A 19,446-nucleotide genomic window follows, 5' to 3' on the forward strand; every position below is an offset into this window, starting at 1 on the left:
GGCATCCTTATAAATCATAAATATGCCTCAACATATTGGGTAAACAGATGAGCATTCTGTGAGCCAAACCGGTGTAAAGTAAACTTTGGGGTAGAGAGAGAGGTGATGCCAAGTCGGACCCCGTTGGGATTTGTGGGAATCTGCAGCTTCCAGCTGTTTTAAGTAGGTTACAAATAAGAGTGGCTTGTTTTGTTTTTCTTGTTCTGGAGGATCTCTGGGTGACGATGTGGACCCGGGTCTGTCCTGAAGCTGACCTCGCACACTCGCTCTGAGGAAGAAGGAAGAAGAAAGAATAAAGGAAGCATCCGCTCCTTGGCTTCAAATCCGAAACACCCATTTTTTAGATTTATTTCATTGCGATGCGTGAAGTGTGCGATGCGTTCCCTCCGCTAACACCGTTGATAGCCGTGCACCTGCACCCGCCATTGTTTTTTTTGTGCGACAGCTCCCGTGTGGGTTCCACAGCTCGCTGTAACTGCCGCACTTGCAATTATGGGTTGAATCCTCACCAGGCTCGTTTTTTTTTTTGCTACAGTGCATGAATGCAGAGCACGGCGCTTTGCATAAAACACACTAAACAGCAGAGAGAGAGGAAGTTGAACAGCTCCAACAAGTAATCTGCTACACATGAAGCGCATCGAATGTGTTTATCCGTATCAATGCCGATGACACGTGCATTTATATTCAACGTTTTCTGGTTTAAGACGCTTAATTGGTGATGAGCGTAAAAGAAACAGTTTGACTCTCCTGCTAGTTCTGACTTATCCGAGGGGCTAATCACTGTAACCACAATGCATTGCAGCTATTATTTATTTAAGATCAGATTAATGAAATCTACAGTGTAATATATTTCTTCTCTGACACATTAGTATGTATTTCATCCACTCAGGAAAGGACGTCCGTCTCCTGGAGCCCCTTAAGGGTCCGAACCTGTTAGGTTTCCCCGGCGACCGCCTTTAGGATGGATATTAATGGATGACGCTGGGATTATTACGAGATACGAGCTTGTTGCAAATAGGAATCAATGTTTGACTGATTACTAGTGGAAAAAAATCTATTTGTAACACATCAACCAATATTTTTGAGCAGAGAAAGAAATCCAACTTTGATCGCTGTGGCGTCTCAGATAATGATTCCTTCTTTGTCCGCCGACACTGGAGAGGAAAAAATGAAGCTGCGTTATATTTAAGAGATATTCCTCAACCCTGTGTGACATTAAAGAAATGAATCATTTGCAAGGACCACCTGTAAGGGCACATAACGGCAGAGGTAGAGCAGCAATATAATTGCCAATCGTTGCACAATACATGGGAGACGTGGCTCTAATAGGCTTTGTGAAAACAATGAAGACACAGCTTGTGATGTACTTTCATTGTTTAGTCCGGCTGGCATCCGTCCAGGGTTTACTTAAAGAGAGTGGTTCCTTGATAAATGTCACCATGATGTTGTAGCTGCTCATCCATCAGGCCAATGCTGGTTGCTGCTGTTAGTGCTGCTGCTGCTGTTGTTAATGCTGCTGCTGTTAGTGCTGCTGCTGCTGCTGCTGCTGTTGTTAATGCTGCTGCTGCTGTTAATGCTGCTGCTGTTAATGCTGCTGCTGCTGTTAATGCTGCTGCTGCTGCTGTTAGTGCTGCTGCTGCTGTTAATGCTGCTGCTGCTGTTAGTGCTGCTGCTGCTGCTGCTGTTGTCAATGCTGCTGCTACTGCTGTTAATGCTGCTGCTAATGTTAATGCTGCTGCTATTAATGCTGCTGCTGCTGTTAATGCTGCTGCTGCTGTTAGTGCTGCTGCTGCTGCTACTGCTGTTAATGCTGCTGCTGTTAATGCTGCTGCTGTTAGTGCTGCTGCTGCTGTTATTGCTGCTGCTGCTGCTGTTGTTAATGCTGCTGCTGCTATTAATGCTGCTGCTGTTAATGCTGCTGCTATTAATGCTGCTGCTGCTGTTAATGCTGCTGCTGTTATTGCTGCTGCTGCTGCTGCTGCTGTTAAAGCTGCTGCTGCTGCTATTAATGCTGCTGCTGTTAATGCTGCTGCTGCTGCTGTTAATGCTGCTGCTGCTGCTGCTGTTAATGCTGCTGCTGCTATTAATGCTGCTGCTGTTAATGCTGCTGCTGCTGCTGTTAATGCTGCTGCTATTAATGCTGCTGCTGCTGTTAATGCTGCTGCTAATGTTAATGCTGCTGCTATTAATGCTGCTGCTGCTGTTAATGCTGCTGCTGCTGTTAATGCTGCTGCTGTTAATGCCGATGCTGCTGTTAATGCTGCTGCTGTTAATGCTGCTGCTATTAATGCTGCTGCTGTTAATGCTGCTGCTGCTGTTAATGCTGCTGCTATTAATGCTGCTGCTGCTGCTGTTAATGCTGCTGCTAATGTTAATGCTGCTGCTATTAATGCTGCTGCTGCTGTTAATGCTGCTGCTGCTGTTAATGCTGCTGCTAATGTTAATGCTGCTGCTGCTGTTAATGCTGCTGCTGCCTTTAATGCTGCTGCTGTTAATGCTGCTGCTGTTAATGCTGCTGCAGCAGCAGTTAGTGCAGCGAGAACATTGTGGGTTTGAAGCTGCCGGCTGTCTGATCTCTCTCTGTGTGCCCCGCCAAGGTCCAAAGACATGCAGGGCGGGTTATTTTTGACTCTAATGTGAGTCTGGATGGTTGTCTGTCTCCGTGTGTCACACCAGTGGCGGCTCTTTTAGCCCTAATGTGAGCGGCTGCTCTGGATTAGTAGGTACGGAGATGATATATGAAACCGCAACCGCCGGGGAAAGGCACACGCCATCGCCAGGTCTATTCTGTCACGATACCACAAGATCCAGGATCACATGAAAATCAACTTTTGTGCACCATCATGTTCCATATGATGTCACATATGTCATTTTAACATGAATTTAAAAACTTGATTGTTGTTGTGTATGATTTGGTAAACATGGTACGTCAGCAGGGGGAGGTGAAGCTGCCGTGCTTGTATCTGACTCCGTGTACACTCGTTCATTAAGTCCATTTAAAAGTGTGTGACAGTGATCCTGCAGTAAATAAGCCGTTAATCATTCCCGTACAAGACGCCTCCTTTCAGTCCCGTCTCTGCCTGTTAGTCCTCATTCAAAGCATGCCGTCACATTACAGTCTAATGGTACTAATAATGCTTCAAATCTCTTATTTCTCTGTGAGCGTTAAAACTGTTGCATAAACTTCAGTTTGCAGCTAAAATATAACCAATTTGTTCCCCGTGACGCCGGATAAATACCGACACATTTTCATTCGCAACATCTCATCAAATTCCATCGCTTTCCAACGCACTAGCTGGCCTGTTGCTATGACAACATATGCTGAGCATTTCTGACTAGTTTCTTCATATTTTTTCTATCGAAATCCAATATCTTGTTTCTGTAAATCTAAATATTACGTGTGCTTACAAATGTCATCATCCACCAATCAATGTACGTTACGTCAACGTTGTGTCAATGTTATGTCAACATTATGTCAACGTTATGTCAACGTTGCGTCAATGTTATGTCAACGTTATGTCAACGTTACGTCAATGTTATGTCAACGTTATGTCAATGTTACGTCAACGTTATGTCAACGTTACGTCAATGTTATGGCAACGTTATGTCAACGTTACGTCAACGTTACGTCAATGTTATGTCAACGTTACGTCAACGTTACGTCAATGTTATGTCAACGTTGTGTCAACGTTATGTCAATGTTACGTCAACGTTATGTCAACGTTACGTCAATGTTATGTCAACATTATGTCAATGTTACGTCAACATTACGTCAACGTTATGTCAACGTTACGTGGCAAAGTTATGTCAGCGTTATGTCAATGTAATGTCAATGTTATGTCTACGCTTTGGAAGAAAACATCACATTTGGATAAAAATGACGGCGATGAAACAGGCGTATAGGTCGCTAGAAAGCAACACGTGGCCTTCGGTGTGATAACAGCTGCTTGAAGTGAGCGCTTCACGGCGTTTCACACTACATCATCACGCTCCCGGAGCGTTTCCTCTAAGTGTCTAACGATGACGGCGGCGGGTTCACATCCAAGCCTAATGCGTCTCACACAGAAGCGCGGAGCGAAGACGGGGCTCCAAACACGAGGCCCCTGATTGCATTAATCAAAGCCGTCGGCATCATTTAATGTATTCAGTGTTAATCACTTTGCACAAACAAGCCTGCAGGAACGTTCAATTTCGGGCTCGTTGGATTCTCTTCCAGCTGGTTCTCCTTTTAAAATCTCCCTTTAAACGTTTTTTTTCTTTTTTTAAGTTCTGGAGAAGAAGCATCGCTCACGTCCGGCGTGCAGCCCGCCGTCGGGCCGGGACAACACCTTGTGTTAATTAAAGCCGACCTCAGCGTCTTCCCGCTCTGCGCCGCCGAGGATTCTGGGGGGAAAACTGAGCGTTTGATTCCTAAAGCGGGCTTTTGACTAATTCCATCTGGGCTCGGTCGCGGTTGCAAAGAGTAATAATGATTACGGCGATAAGTTAAACAATTAAGTAATAGGCAATAATTTCCAATAATTGTTATTCTTTAATTGAGTTTTACGTCTTCTGAGCCCCAAATAAGAGACGGAGGAAATGAAAGGAAAGGAACTAATTAAAATGGAGGTGGCTAATACCAGCGTGCTTTTATTATTTTTTTATCCTTTTATTTTTGTCCATCCCTCTGTTTCTCTCGCTCCGTATTAATATTTCATCTAAAGTTCAGCGCTTTCTGCTTCAATAGACAGTAAAATCACTGCTGGAAACGTTGCTCTCAGTCACATCTCTCCCTCTTTTTCCTCCTCCTCTCTCACGCTCCATTTTTTATTTTTTTTGCTGTTCCTTCCCTCCAGCTCTCGCCGTTCACTTCTCCGTCTCTCTCTCTCACGATGTCTCGCAGGTGGAAAGCGAATGTCAGCGGGCGAGTCTAACCGGTTCGAGCCGGCCGCAAACTCCCACTTTCCCCCCTTCGCCACTTCAGCCACGTCACTCAGTCAGCCACTTTGTCATTTTATCGTTATGTCAGAGGACTCGCTCAACGTTAAAGCCTTTTAACCAACTTGATATCACAGGAAGGAGCGTGCGTTCTCTTCGTAACCTCGCCCTTGTTTTTCACTCAAAATTGAATAAAAATGGCGCCACACAAATCTCCCATATATAAGTTACAAGTGCATTCCTGCCTTTTCCTTCACCCTTCCTCTGAAAGCAGCCGGCTAATAGACTCCACATTGTTCAGCAGCTTTGCATTCAGACACCTGGCTAATGGACTAATGGACACATGCACACACACACACACACACACACACACACACACACACACACACTCGGGCGTCCACCTACTCCATATGGCAGTAGAACACGACTCGGTAATGGCTAATGCCTGCCTCTCTCTGCACCAGGCAAGTTAAACAGCAGCATGCAGTGTTTTATTGCGCTGGCCCCGGAGCCTCGAAGGGAAATATCCACACTGTTTCATTATTAACCCCATTAGCTCTGAGAGGGAAGGCGTCACTTCCACTTCCACTGGACGCCGTCTAAGTTAACCCTGCAGTGGCTTTGGGAAGAATTTAAAAAACGCCTATACAGCAGTTTCCATCGCCCCCCCCCCCCCCTTCGCTGTCTCCCACACTCATGATGATGCCTAAATCACACTCCTCTCCCCGTTGATTCCCCCCCTCCACTTTCCCATCATCCGCCTTTCTCCCTTAAGCCCTTCTGGTGTGAGTGCCCATATGAAGGACCCCCCCCCCCCCCACACACACACACACACACACACACACACACAAATGGATGCAGATTTTATTCAGGCTATTTTCAAAACCAATGCGTGCGCTTTAGCCAACTAGACATTTTTTTTAATGACTCCCCGCATCCCGACACCCACCACCACCACGAGAAACACTCTGCCTCCGCTTCAGATAAGATGCAGCGGAGTGACACACTCTTATTTTTTTTTATTCTTTCCATTCAACCCCCCCCCTCTCATCTCCGAGTGCTTTTACCGAGACCACACTTGTCTTCCAAAAAGTGGTTCCCTGCTGCTTTCTCACCCTCTCCCCCCACTAACCCCTGACTCTCCCATGTTGCGTCTTTCATTTCACATTTATCCGGCCTTTTACACCTTTCTCCTCTTCTTTTAGATCCCTCCTTCCTCCCTCCTTGCCTCCCCCATCCCTCCAACCAGCAGTTTGTCAATTTAAGCTCTTTTTCTGCCTCTTTTAAACCTGCACTGAAACGACATCCTGCCTAATTTATACTCGCCACCTGTCATTCCACTTCATTTCCCCGCTAATCCCCTCCATCGCCTGCGAGAGCTGCAGGTCCACCTGCCAATTGTTAAAAAAAACAAAAAAATCATCCTTTACTTTGACATGAGGGAATCAGAGCGGGCCGACAGGAAGCAGGTGAAGAAGAGACGAGCCTCCTCGTCATCACCTTCCCTCCGTGGCTCCCGTTATGGAGGGGAGCACCCTCACGAGTGAGAGGTGAAAGCATCGAACCCGAGAGCGCCCACGCCGTTTCCCTCGCCGGCCCGCTCTAATGACTTGACCTGCGTGAACAAAAGCAGCGGACAGATTCCCCGTCACTCTGTTTTCATCTGACGTGTGATTTCTATCACGGACCTGCCAGGCTTCTTTTTTCAGATGCTTTTATGTGTGGAATGAGGTGGGAATCTCTCCCCGCCACTCAGCCCTCCACAATCCCCCCCCAGTCTATCACAGGTGGAAATGATGTATGACTTGTGTTTGCCAGCCGCTCCCCTGTGTGAGCAGAAAGCTGAAAATGACTAAGTCTAACCTACTTTGCTGGCATCACACCCCTCTTTCTCACTTGCTAGAGTGAGAGAGAGAGAGAGAGCCCACAACAGGAAGTGTTGCGCTGGCGTGGGCGTGCGTTCGCCCCGTTTTCACCGTACAAACACAGATCAATCGTAAACCTGACTTGTAAATAACTTCCCCCTTTTAATTTGCTGTCTCGTTAGCGACGTCCCCGGTTTATGTTCGAGTCGCCTTGGTCCCAGCCTTCTGGTGCCGCGTCGGTCCCAGATGGTGGGCGCCGTAGTCACGCCACATAAACCGCCATTTAGCGTTGATTCATCGACACATGCTGTCCGGGGCCACGTGGGCGGCGGTGTTCTTCGGCGTGTGACACATGCTTTCTTGTGTTTTGTCATGTCAGGATGAACTAGTTTTATGTGAGCACGTTGCTCGGGGTCCAGTAATGGTTGCTCCAGCCAGGTGGTCCGACAAATCCGGCCAAAGGTGTTGTACGGGGATGAGGTCTGGGATCTGATCAGGTTCTACTACACCGACGCAGGGAAATATATATTCATGTGAGCTGCAGGAATCAGTTCTAAAACCCAATGCCCAATTCGTTTTTCCGATTGAGTTTTTGGTTTGATTCCTGAAATAAGGTTTTAAAATGCATTTCTGACAAGTGAAGCCAAGGCTGAAGTGGCTTCAACTTGCATTCTCTTCGCTGACCATCAGGAGGCGGTGACTCTGGTTGCAAAAAGAAGTCTGATTGCATGGAAGTCTCTGAGAATATGATCCTTCTTCTCACTTGGTTTTTTATCTTAGTAAACATTGTAAACATAGGTTTATGGTCTCAATCTCTAGTTTCAAGTCTTCTTCAGTCCAGCATGATGTTCATTTAGTACATTATGGTCCATTTAGATTCAAACCAGAAAGCAGGGGAGGCTTTAGGGCGGGTCTGCCGCTTCTGTTCCCCGGATCCATCCACATTTGAAATATGGTCACCTCGTTCACTGGCTGCAAAAAAATCCAAGATGTGGCTTCAAACCCGATAACAAGCAGGTGACATCACGATAATTCTTTTATAAAGTCTATGGTTCTGCTAAATACGTCATTTGTGAAGATGATCTTACCAATGGAGCCTTTTTCTAGGACATTCCAAAATCCAATGCTATGAACCGATTGGCGTCTTGTCGAGGGAACCAGCGTGATGCTAATATCCAGCTTATAAAACTACGTCATTCCTGCAGCACTCTACTCATATGTAGCAACAGCACACTGTCGTCTACAATATCACTGCATGATGTGGCATTTCCTTTTATTGAAACCAGACCGAAATGCGTCAAAGAGCTTTTATACACAGTTTCATTCTAATATCATTATACCTTGATTGTTTTTCTACTAATTGGTTTTCCTTCTTATGCCTCGATAAGAAAATACGTGAAACAAGAATTCACTTCCCTCGTTTATATGCTGCTCATTTGTTAAACTCAACACATTTTCCTGGATGGAGAGTTATTCTAGTGCAGGAAGTGCTGCATTCCACATTTACGACATTACGTGCGTATATATGACACAGCGATGCGGATGATTTGCACTTCAGTGGGCTGATCACGCTGAGAAATACCATTCAGTGTTTGACTTATCAAGGTTTTATTAGAAATGTGGGGAAAATTGACAATTTTGGTGACGAGGAAGATAAAAGGAAATAATGAAAAGTCAGAGAGTGTTCTCAGTAATGACATAACATGAATTCAAGGACACCGGGGGTGTTTAACAATGAGTAATGCATTCCTTTTTATGAATAACAGCACTACGGGAGTTCATTTTGTGTCTCGCTGACTACTTTTATGTAACCTCAAAGCACTTGTTCCTGCTTTTTCCCATGTTTCAAAAAGAAGCTTTTACTCCATGAGTTATAGTAAGTGCTCTGAATCAAGTCATTACATCCCGTTCATTACTTACCTTTGTCCGGACTCGTTCACTCCAGCCTCTCCGGAGTTCAAGAAGTGACGAGTTGACAATTCGGCTGATATCGGGCTGCTACGTAACACTTAGAGCAAAGGGGAACAATGTAGTGTGACGGCTTTGGATTGTAGAGGAGGGAGAGGAAGCAGTTTTCACGCCAGGAGGTACTGAAGTAAAGTAAAAAAAGAAGTGGGTAACGAGCAGCCTGCAGAGCAGCGTAATGGGGCCGATTCATGCCGTCACCCGCTAGCTAGCGGATTACCACGTAAGCCAGGCGCGCCGGAGGCACCGGTGCAGGGGGTGCAACCACTTTTCACCGGAAAAAAAATGCCTACTTGTTGACCACGACACGGCATCGCAGTGATTGCAGCATGAACTAGATCCTTTTTACGGCGCTGTAGCTTTAATTACGTCTGCTCTAGTTAGGCCTCTTGGTCATGATGTCATGCTCAGCCAACCGTATACTTCGCCTGCAAACCAGGTCCAGGAAAAGGGTTTTCCTATGTGTGTTTGTCAAAATCCGGTAAAAAGATGCTACTTGCAGTCCAATCAGCTTGAATGAAACCATCCGAAATCACTACACAGCACCTAACATAATGACACTTTTATTTTTTTATTATTATTATCTTATATCGTAATATCCCACATGAAAACGTGCGTGAATGGCCTCTGGAATTTTCAAAATTGTCTCGGGAACTGAGCCCGAAACCAGATATTTATTTTATTATTTATTTTTGCACCCCCACTAACTTTAAATTTTAAAAGAAATCCCATTTGAATGTCAGTATTTATGTCATTTAAAAAAAGAAAAAATCTCATCTCTCACCACTCATGAACAAAAAAACACATCTGATTTGTGTTGGACAGAATTAATAAAAGGTAAAACACGGCGATGCTAGCTGGGAAACCGCCGTCGTTGTAAAGGGCAGCTCGCTGAAGAGCGAAGAAACTATTAGATCCACGGCGGTTTCATCTCCATCAAGAGGGAATTTGTTCTAATCCCATCAAATCCGTCTCGGCTGTGTTTTTTTTTAGAGAGAGTTGTCTGTACAATATTTTTCCACGACAATAACATGCTGATGTGTTATTGATAACGGTTTATGATGTTTTTCTCCCCTCATGTCTATTGATCTTCATCCATAGCGTTCCATCTGGGACACGCACTAGAAAGAAAAAGAGGAAAAAAAGCCCTTCTCCCGATTCTGCTCAGTATCCGGTGCTTTATCTCACAGATGGATGTCCTTATTGTGAGTGCGACACTTTGTCTTGTCGGTAGGAATTTGAAGTGGTGCTCAGAAAAGAAACAGGGTGTACGTTCTGTACACACAATAGAGAGAACGAAGCACATTAATCAAGGAGACAATTCTACAATGAAAAGCTCTAGTTTTATTTTCACCTCCTAAAATAAAGCCGTTTGTCAAACATTCCTGTAACCTTCATGACAACCACTGATGGTTTGCCCCAAATTCTAAGAAGGAAACTACCGCGGTAACAAACAACAAAACAACAGCACAAGTTTAATGTATTCCTGACTTACAACTTCATTTTTTTTTGTCGTTGTTGTGTAGATGCAAAAAAAACCATCCTACCCCTCAGGCAAATACAAATTTCGATGTCAGCACTTTTGCCGTAGCACTGTTAGCACCGTTAGTGAGCGTCCGTTTGGAGAGGCTCTCTTCAGGTCCAATTCTGTGGCTGGTTCAGATGCGGTTTAATCACCGACAGTGGAAAAAGGAAGTCACAGCGTTGCTATAAAATCCTTTCTGACATGTGAGGCAAATCAGAGCGTTTATAGACAGAACAAGGAGGAAGGTGTGATGAGTGGATTTGCATTGATTCAATACACGTCTCTTCCTGAGAAGACAAGGTGTGGCTGCTCTCAGGGCAGCTCTCTACACAATGTCACAACAGGGGCCGTTCATCAGGCCTTGATCAATCAATGTGAGATAAGGATGTTTCGGAGTCGGTTCAGGAATGGGGGAAAGACCAAAAGGTCTTCTTATCATGTTCACAAAAATGAACCACAATCAAAAAGGAGCAGCAGGACATTTAATGAGTACAAGAGAAAGGAATATTAGTATGAGATAAAAATAAGAACTGAATTCTGTTCCGATGAAAGTAGTTAGCACCATTAGCTTCAATAGTTGACCGTAAACAACCAACATGGCTACTGTTAGTACAGCCGACTGTGACACAGGTAGACAGGTGGTCCAATTTCATATTTCATTTGGACTGAATTAAATGATAATGACATTACAGACTTTCTTTTGACAGATGTTTTGATGTATTGATCGACTGCCCAGATCAGGGCCGGCCCAAGCCTTTTGGGGGACCTAAGCAGAATTTGATTTGGGCCTCCCACCACCCGAGGGTCACCTGTGCTTGACGATTATTGACAAAAATGTCACACTATAATGTTACATTATAAATTATATGAATTATTAGTGATATTTCAAATCACATATCCTGTAATATTTATGTGAGGGGCCCCATTCAGACATCACAACCCATTTTGTATGATTAAGGGGCCCCTATTAAATCAGAATTATCTTTCTTTTGCGTCCATACTTTGATATTTATGTCATCTGTTTCATTTATTTAATATGTAAAAAACAACAACAACAGAAACGCACGATTCCCCAGCGGCCCCTTAATTGGCCTCGTGCCGGCCCTGGCCCAGATGTTCAGTAAATATAACGGAACCTGTTTCTAAAGTAACACAACTTACCCGTCCAGGTAAGCCATCAGAAGAAGCTTTTAGGAATCTCCTCTTATGTCGTCGGGGTTGGAGGACCTGTTGGAGTCAGAAGCTCCTGTGTGCTTTGAAAAAAACAACAACAATGCAACGCGGCGGCTGATAGCTTTTCTGTTGCCGACAACACTGTGATGTCTGAACTGTAGTCCCGATCCTCAAAGCAGAAATAACCTTGTGTTGTTTTTTTTGTCTCGCTGTGATGTTGTCACATTTTTACAGAGCTCCTCTGGCCCAGATACCGACTCCTCGTCGAAGAGCCGGCTATCTTCTTCAGTTTTTTATTCCGTACGAACCGACGTGTTTTGTGCGATGTTGTTCTCGCTCACATTTTTACGGGTCTATCTGATTCGCTTTAGCTGTAACCGAGCAGATAACGGCTCCGTTTGAATGAGCCTGTCAGCCAAATGTTGATATCCTACCTTTTCCCCTCTCGCTCGCTGTTTTCTATCTTTTCCTACCGCACATCTTCTCCTGCAGTGTGTGTGTGTGTGTGTGTGTGTGTGTGTGTGTGTGTGTGTGTGTGTGTGTGTGTGTGTGTGTGTGAGAATTAAGTGGTGGGCGTATATATTTCAATGCTTTTTAATGCGAGTTCACCGCTGTGCTCTGTGTTTCCATCAGATAGGTGCGTGGGGTGAATCATAGAAGAAGTGCACGCATGTAAACTGCCGAGTCAGCAGAAGAACTCTAATAATGTGCTGCTTTAATGGGCTTGGCACTAAAAAAAGCAGCATGTTTAAACATGACGGCGAGCACACATGAAAGAGCCTGTTATCTCGTTTAAGTCTCGTTAGCAGGAGGAAAGAGCGGCCGACTCGGAGACTTCAACTAAAAGTGGGTGTTTTTGATGAATAGTTAGCTCGTGTCGTCAAAGTTCAAATGTTCGGAGCGGCTTTTTCCTTCCCTGTAATCTCATTTCCTTTATCTCCTCCGTTCCTTCTGTTGTTTAGCTTCTTTTAATTTCTTTAAAAGCAGGTATTTTTCCGTAAACGTGCCTTTTAATAACACCTTTAACGCCGAGCACTTAAATACATCCTCTGCCTTTTCCCTTCTCTTATCTCTCCCCTCCATCCCGCTCACTTCTGTCCAATTAAACGCAGCCTTATCTGAAGGAAATATTGCAAATATTGGCCGAGCACAGACGGAGGGGAACGGCAATTTGAAAAATGTTGTTTCTTGAACGTTTAAACCTGTCACACTTTTATGGTTCATTTGTATATCATGGAGGTGTTTTATATCATTTATTTTGTATGGCTGCTACCTCGGCCAGGCCTCCCTTGTTAAAGCATCTCAATAGGACTTCCTGTTTAAATAAAATAATAATAATAATGTGTGTGTCTTCCAGGTATGTGGTCCTTCTCCGTCTCCGAGCTCGCCATCCCCGGGGCCGAGATAGGACGCGTGTCGGCGGCCGACGCCGACCTCGGCGAGAACGCCAAGCTGGAGTATACCATCCTGGACGGGGAGACCGGAGAGACGTTCAACATCACCGGGGTGGACCAGGAGGCGGTCATCACGCTCAACAAGGTGAGGGGGGAAGGTTCATACGAGGGGAGGAGGAGGAGAGACGGGTCGTCATGACGATGATTTTTTTTTGCCTGTGAGTCAACGACGGCTAACAACCTGTTGCTGAGTCCATTACCTGAACGCACACAAAGACGTAAGCCTCTGAGATGTGTCGTGATTCATCTCTCAGCCGCCGGTTTCACCGGGGAAAATTAAACAGCTGATCTATATTCATCTCACCGTTTCTCCTTATTTGACTCCCATCAGATGAGAGCGGCTTGATGGGTTTCTGACAAATTAATCTCCTGCTTGGTTCACTGTGAATCAGCCCACTCCCCCTCCTTTTTTTTTTAAATCAATATTCCCATCTGTTTACATACAAACACAATGACGCATTCCTCAATCAAAGCGTGATGCATCCAGATGAAAAGGCTTCGCGGAGGCTGAGTCGTGTTTTGACTGTGGCTAATAGTTCCCTAAAAGTGTAATATAAGATTTTAATTTCAGACATTCTCCAAAGTCGGCTGTCACCTCTAATCATCTACCTCTCTCATGTGCTACACGTCGTATTCTATGTAAATGTGTATTCATAGCTCATATATATTCACAGTGTGTTTGTGTTTCATGATGAGATCGATCTGCCTGACTTATATGATAAAGACTGGCTGTTGATCAATAAACTCGGGACAAAAGGCAGATTAGGGAAGTGTAAAGCATTGTGAAAAAAATGTACTATTGCCTTGCTTAAATATAAAATGTCAGTCAATTGATACGGTGGAGGTTTATGCCAGGAATAAAAGAGAAAATACTGAAGATGCACCTTTGAATTCAATTAACAATGGGATTAAATTACAGCAAATCCTTCTTTTTGTCCTTAATGAATTACGTAACTGATTGGGTGATTATCAGAGATTCCCTTCAGACGTGTTTGAAGTCATATAAAGAGATATTAGAAAAGGGTCATTTACCTCATAAATGAGGTATTCATTAAGAATGACTTCTAGTCCTCCTTCATAAAAAAAAAAAAAAATCAGGATCTATGAATATGCAAATATCATTCACTGCCAAAGTTGAAACTTCGGGGCACATGATATCAAGTCTCATTGTGGACTGGACCACCGTGATCCTGCATACTGGACTGTGATCCTTCTGCACGGTGAAGATCAAACCTTATACTTGCATTCTCTCCGCTGGCCATCAGGGGGCGACTCCTGGGCGACCAATGCTAGTTAGCTACTAAGATTCAACACGAAGCTGTAAACATGACCTTGAATGATGAAGCTAACTTTGTTAGCCGCTTCACACCAGAATCCAGATGGATCCAGATCCAGTAAGGTTGCTGTTCATCAGATCTACCCGTCGCTCCTCCTCCTCCGCCGCCAAATATGGTCACTATATAAGGTCGATGTAACAATGAGCAAACTGTGTTTGAGTGGATCAGGACTTTAAAACCATCTGAAACATTTGGTTGTTGTTTTTTCTCGCCGTAGCGGCGGTAAGGTCAGGGCGACTCGAGTGGAGGTCACTTTGTTCGGTTTTATAGCGGTTAAGTCGTAGCTGTTTGTGGTTGTAAACAGAACATTCAGCCTTAATTGAATTTTCCAGTTCTTTGTTTTGCATGTGTGAGACACACAGAAAGAAAGCTTTATACAGACAGTTTTATTTCGCTGTGGTTAAAAACAAGTTATGCTTATGATTGTGCCGATATGAAACGTCGCTGACCGTGTTACTGCCTGCAGTAACGTTCGTCGTAGTATTATTACTGACTCGGGAATAGCGCTCCCTCCGAGAGCCACAGTGTGTAAATTGAACCCTGTTTGAACCTCGACGCGTTTGACGACGCGGCACCGAACGTCAGTCATCCCGTCTCATAGACTTCCTCCAACACGGCGTCGCTCCGCCGTACGCTGGAAACAGTACCTTCAAAATGTGGCAGTTTTTCAGATAACTTCAAGTCAAAGAAAAGTCTCCAAACTCACATCGTTTCTTTTCAAAACTCACCAGAAATGTTCCTGGAGTTTCTGAGACGTTGCAGATATCTGCACAACAGCTATATGCTAAAACATTGCATCACATTTGTGTGTGTGTGTGTGTGTGTTCTTAAAGCCAGTTAGCCATGTCGTCGCTGTGTCAGTCCTCAGCCTTGGGTTTGTAGGATTCGTTAAAAACAAATCCGCAACTGTAGGTGGTGCAGAGCAGGATTTCCAAGCCTGCTGTGAGCTGCTGTTTGAAGAGAAGCAGGGAGGTGGGGGTGGTGAGGGGGGGGCTGGAGATGCAAGAAGAAAAAAATGGAAAAGGCAAGGGCAGGAATGAGGGGAAAAGAGAAGCGAGGATGGAGAGACGGAAGCACCGAGGGAGGAGTGTTAAAAACGAGGTCCTGGGAGGCAGTGACAGCAGAGAATAACAAGGGAGTAACAGTATGAAGGAACCAGAGAGACATGCAAAGAAATAGGGAGAGAGAGAGAGAGAGAGCTGCACAATCAGTGACAGCCACAGAGAGAAATTAGCACAGCGAGAGACTGAGAGGCACAGGGAGGCAGAAATACACTTCCAATCCGACAAGCAGGTAAAAAATGTAAAAATGAGGGAAAGAACCGGGGAGGAAGAAGCGAGCGAGGGAAGAGGAAGTGTGTCAAAGACGAGTGGATCCATTCAACATGTGCAGGGCAGGAAAAAAAAACCCACGTAAAACAAATAAACACCTCCCACCAGCTGCAGTCGTCCCACCGGATCCAGCCGCAGCGATCGCAAAAAGACGGGAAAACAAAACGCACAATTAGTATTTCAACATGGCCTCCCTTCATGCTGCGTGGCGCTGGCTTTAATCCCCTCTACAAAGGCACCGAGAGGCAGAGAAATAGATTAGACCCAGCGTTGCTGCGATGGGGTGCAATATTAAATACAAATAACTGAACACTCACATGGCTACGTGGGGGATTTTTCTTTCTTTTTTTTGAACGCTCTTAAAAGCTAAGAGGAACACGTATTGAGCGTTTTGGATGCGTGTGCTCCTGTAAACTCACATGAAAAACATTAATAATAATAATAAAGATACTAGGATTGAGCCTCACGGGGAATCCACGCACAACTAATAAAAAAAAAAGTCCGATAGTCTACGACTAATAGAATTAAAAACAGACAAAGTGTTAAATTAGCGCTAAGCTCCCCATCAGTTTTCTTTAAATAAACCAAACAAGCCAAGCCACTTTTTAAAAAAAAATGTTTTAATGTGTGTTAATAATGAAGGTGCCCCGGCGCCCTTTTCTTTACGGAATCAGAAGTGCGTTTTTGAAAGCGTGAAGGAATTTGAACGGGGCAGAGATGATCTTCATGCCCCGGAGAAGGAAGCATTTCTGAGCGGAACAATTTGTGTTCGCCACAGAGTCGGCCTTGACCTCGCTGGTCATCTCGCCGCTGCGGGCTGAATCTCTTTAACCGCTGATCTAAAGATGAGAGGCACACACACACACACACACACCTACACAAGCAGCAATAAACCACACAGAGAGAGAGAGATACAGAGGCACACATCAATGTAACACACTTGACCTTGCGGCTCAGTGTTTAAACTGTGGGGAAGGGAGGGAAACGAGCTGCAAAGAGGTGCGATTGCACATTTAAAAAATGGAGGGAGAGAGAGAGGGAGAGGATGCTGCGGTGCTTCACCTCAGAATGATGTGTCAGATGGGAGCTGGGTGGGAGAGGAGGGGGGTGTTTGGGGGATTTAACAGCAGATTATAGGAAGAAATAGAGTCAATAGACGGAGCCGGAGGAAGGAGTACGTTAAAATGAGACTGAGAGGGGGAATATGCAACGACAAAATGGAGGAGAGGGCAGACGGAGAGAATCAGACAGATGAAGACGAGGAAGACTGTGGAAGACGTGCCGATGAGCGGAGGGAGGGGGGGAGGGGGGGTGAGAGAAGGGCGAGGGTGAGGTGGGGACAGGCGAGAGAGAGAGGAGCACGGGTCATTAACAGCCTGAGAGTCGGGGTGCCGACTGAAGCTGCCTGCTGCTTATCACTGCTTATTTACTGTCGGCCCCACAGAGACCCCCAGCAATAAAAAGATTTCTGTCCTCCTCCCAATCTCCCCCCAACACCCTCACCCTCCCTCACCCTCCCTCACCCCCATCCTCCTCTCCTCATCAGCCACTGTCTCTCTGCATTTCATAACTCTCTCTCTCTCTCTGGTGGTGTGATCTCTCCCCACACTTGTCCAAATATACAGGGCAGGGGGGCACACACACACATATGAGGAGATGTAAACACACACACACACACACACACACACACACACACACACACACACACACACACATCGAGCACCCCTCACCCCTTCCCTCGCCTCGTCCTCGCTCCGGTTTGTGTCTGGAGGCCATGTCAGACTGTGTGTTTGTGTTTGGCTCTGACTCAGATCAGGTCAGCCTTATTCAAACACACACACACACACACACACACACACACACACACACACACACACACACATATAGGAAGATAAGTGCTCACAAAATTAGCAACCTAGTAACGAACACGTAGACTTTTCATCAATTCAATTTGAATGATCTTATTTAACGGTCTTTCATTCCGTCCTTTCTTTTTTTCCCTTCTCCTCCCCGACTGGTCAGCGGCGTTTTTTCCTTTACTTATTACATATCGCTGATAATGAATGTACATATTGCTGCTAATAGATTTTTGATACAGCATGTGAGCAAGGCCACAGTGTAAGTAGCAGGTAATTGAAGAATTAGCATAACGCTCTCACAGCACAGAAGCTCCTTGACATCGCTCTGCAGCAGTGCCCCCTAATGGCCAGCGGCCAACATTAATGGCGGCTGGTGGTTGAGTTTCTTTTTTTTTTTTTCCTTTAAAAATCAGTCGGCTAATCAAAAGCTCATCAACGGCGGCGACGAGGGGCAATTAGACGGAAAAAGGAAAAAGACACAGAGAGTCATGTCGTCAGCTCGCAAATCAGACATTCATCACGATTTAATAAAGGCTTTTTGTGAGAGCGTTTATGGCACTTTAAAAACAAGCCACGACGACGTCCCCGATTCCTCAACACATCATGACACCTGTTGGGTTTAATAGCGGATCGCACGTCACAACATCATCATGAGGATCCGTACAGGAGGTTCCCCTTCTCTGAGGTGTGTTTTCAGGGTGCTGTGAGCTGTGTAAGCCTGCTATTTGCGAGCCTTTTTATTCCTCGTACCCGGGGGACGAGCGAGCTCGCGAATGTGTCAGTTTGCCTTTATTATTTCCATATGCTCTCACTTAAAACGGCGGGCTAATCCTCGGTCACACGCCAGCAGCGCGCCCAGGATTATCTGTGTTTGTTTTCTCACGCCGAGGAGAGATTGTGTTAATCTCCTCAGAGGGAGAGAGAGGGAGAGGGAGATGGATGGAGGGAGAGAGAGAGAGAGAGAGAGAGGCCAATGTCTTGCTCATAAATTGAAAAAAAAAAGAAAAAGGAAGACATGGGACATCTGAGAGTGAAATATAAGACAGAAGACAAGAAGACAAGTGACAGAGCAGGGATGGCGGCGGAGGAAGAACAAAGTCAAAAGGGAGATTTAGAAGAAGTCTTTGTTCTCTCGACTCGACTGCAGTTGTTGCTTGTTGGCAGAAATGTCCAAAGCTGCGTTTGTCACCAGACAAATGTGATATGTGATCGCGATTTAGAATGCACGAAATCAAGAAAGGACTCACGCTGCCAGGGACCGCAGGGTGCTGAACGCACACACACACACACACACACACACACACACACACACACACACACACACACACACACACTCCCGTAGATGAGCACCAGTAGGCAATCTTCTTATTTTACATCATGTATTGAAGAGTCACGGAGAGGCACCACCTCGGTGATTTGAAGCTTCACCCTGCGGTAATGAACATTTACTGGAACTCTCTCACACACACACACACACACACACACTTTATCAGTAGACCGTGCGTGCCTATGGGTCGGCCTCCCCCCAGAAGAGATGTATTATGTATCGCCAGTCTAGCATGCAGGTTGGCTAATTAATTTCTGCTAACTGTGAAGCGAATTTAAAAGGGAAATTGTATGGAGAAATTTGAATTTCAAAAAGGACATTAGGAGCATCGCGGGACGGGAGAAGGTTACACTTGTAAGAGTGTTTGCGAGGAGGAGGAGGAGGAGGAGGAGGAGGAAGGCAACGTTGACAAGGGATAGTCTTGAAAGGTGCGCTCATCAACCACCGCTGCAGAAGTGTGTTATTGAATGAATCCAGCCAACAATCAGCTAAGTTTCATTCAAACTCAACACAATAGCAGCGTATACCAGGCAGTAAAAGGTCCTCGACCAAAATATTAGGCCGTTTGAGGGCAGAAAGTGAGATTCCCTGTGGACAGACGCAGATGAGCACAATCACTCACTCACAGACGCACACACGTCATAAACAAAATGTCCATCGCAATTTTCTAAATCACACAATCAAATTTGATAT

At 45.2% G+C, this 19,446-nt stretch overlaps 1 protein-coding gene across 1 annotated transcript in view; it reads left to right on the plus strand.

Moving 5' to 3' along the window:
- Positions 1–19,446, plus strand: part of cdh24b (cadherin 24, type 2b) — a gene marked incomplete at its 3' end in the record, with an annotated part of 80,271 nt that overhangs the window by 38,426 nt on the left and 22,399 nt on the right. The window contains exon 5 of the mRNA XM_084006927.1: positions 12,803–12,984. Within this exon, the coding sequence (XP_083863053.1) occupies positions 12,803–12,984 (182 nt within the window). The remainder of the gene's footprint in view (positions 1–12,802; positions 12,985–19,446) is intronic.

The sequence above is a fragment of the Eutrigla gurnardus genome (genome assembly GCF_963514095.1).
Source record: "Eutrigla gurnardus genome assembly, chromosome: 4".
NCBI classification, from domain to species: domain Eukaryota; kingdom Metazoa; phylum Chordata; class Actinopteri; order Perciformes; family Triglidae; genus Eutrigla; species Eutrigla gurnardus.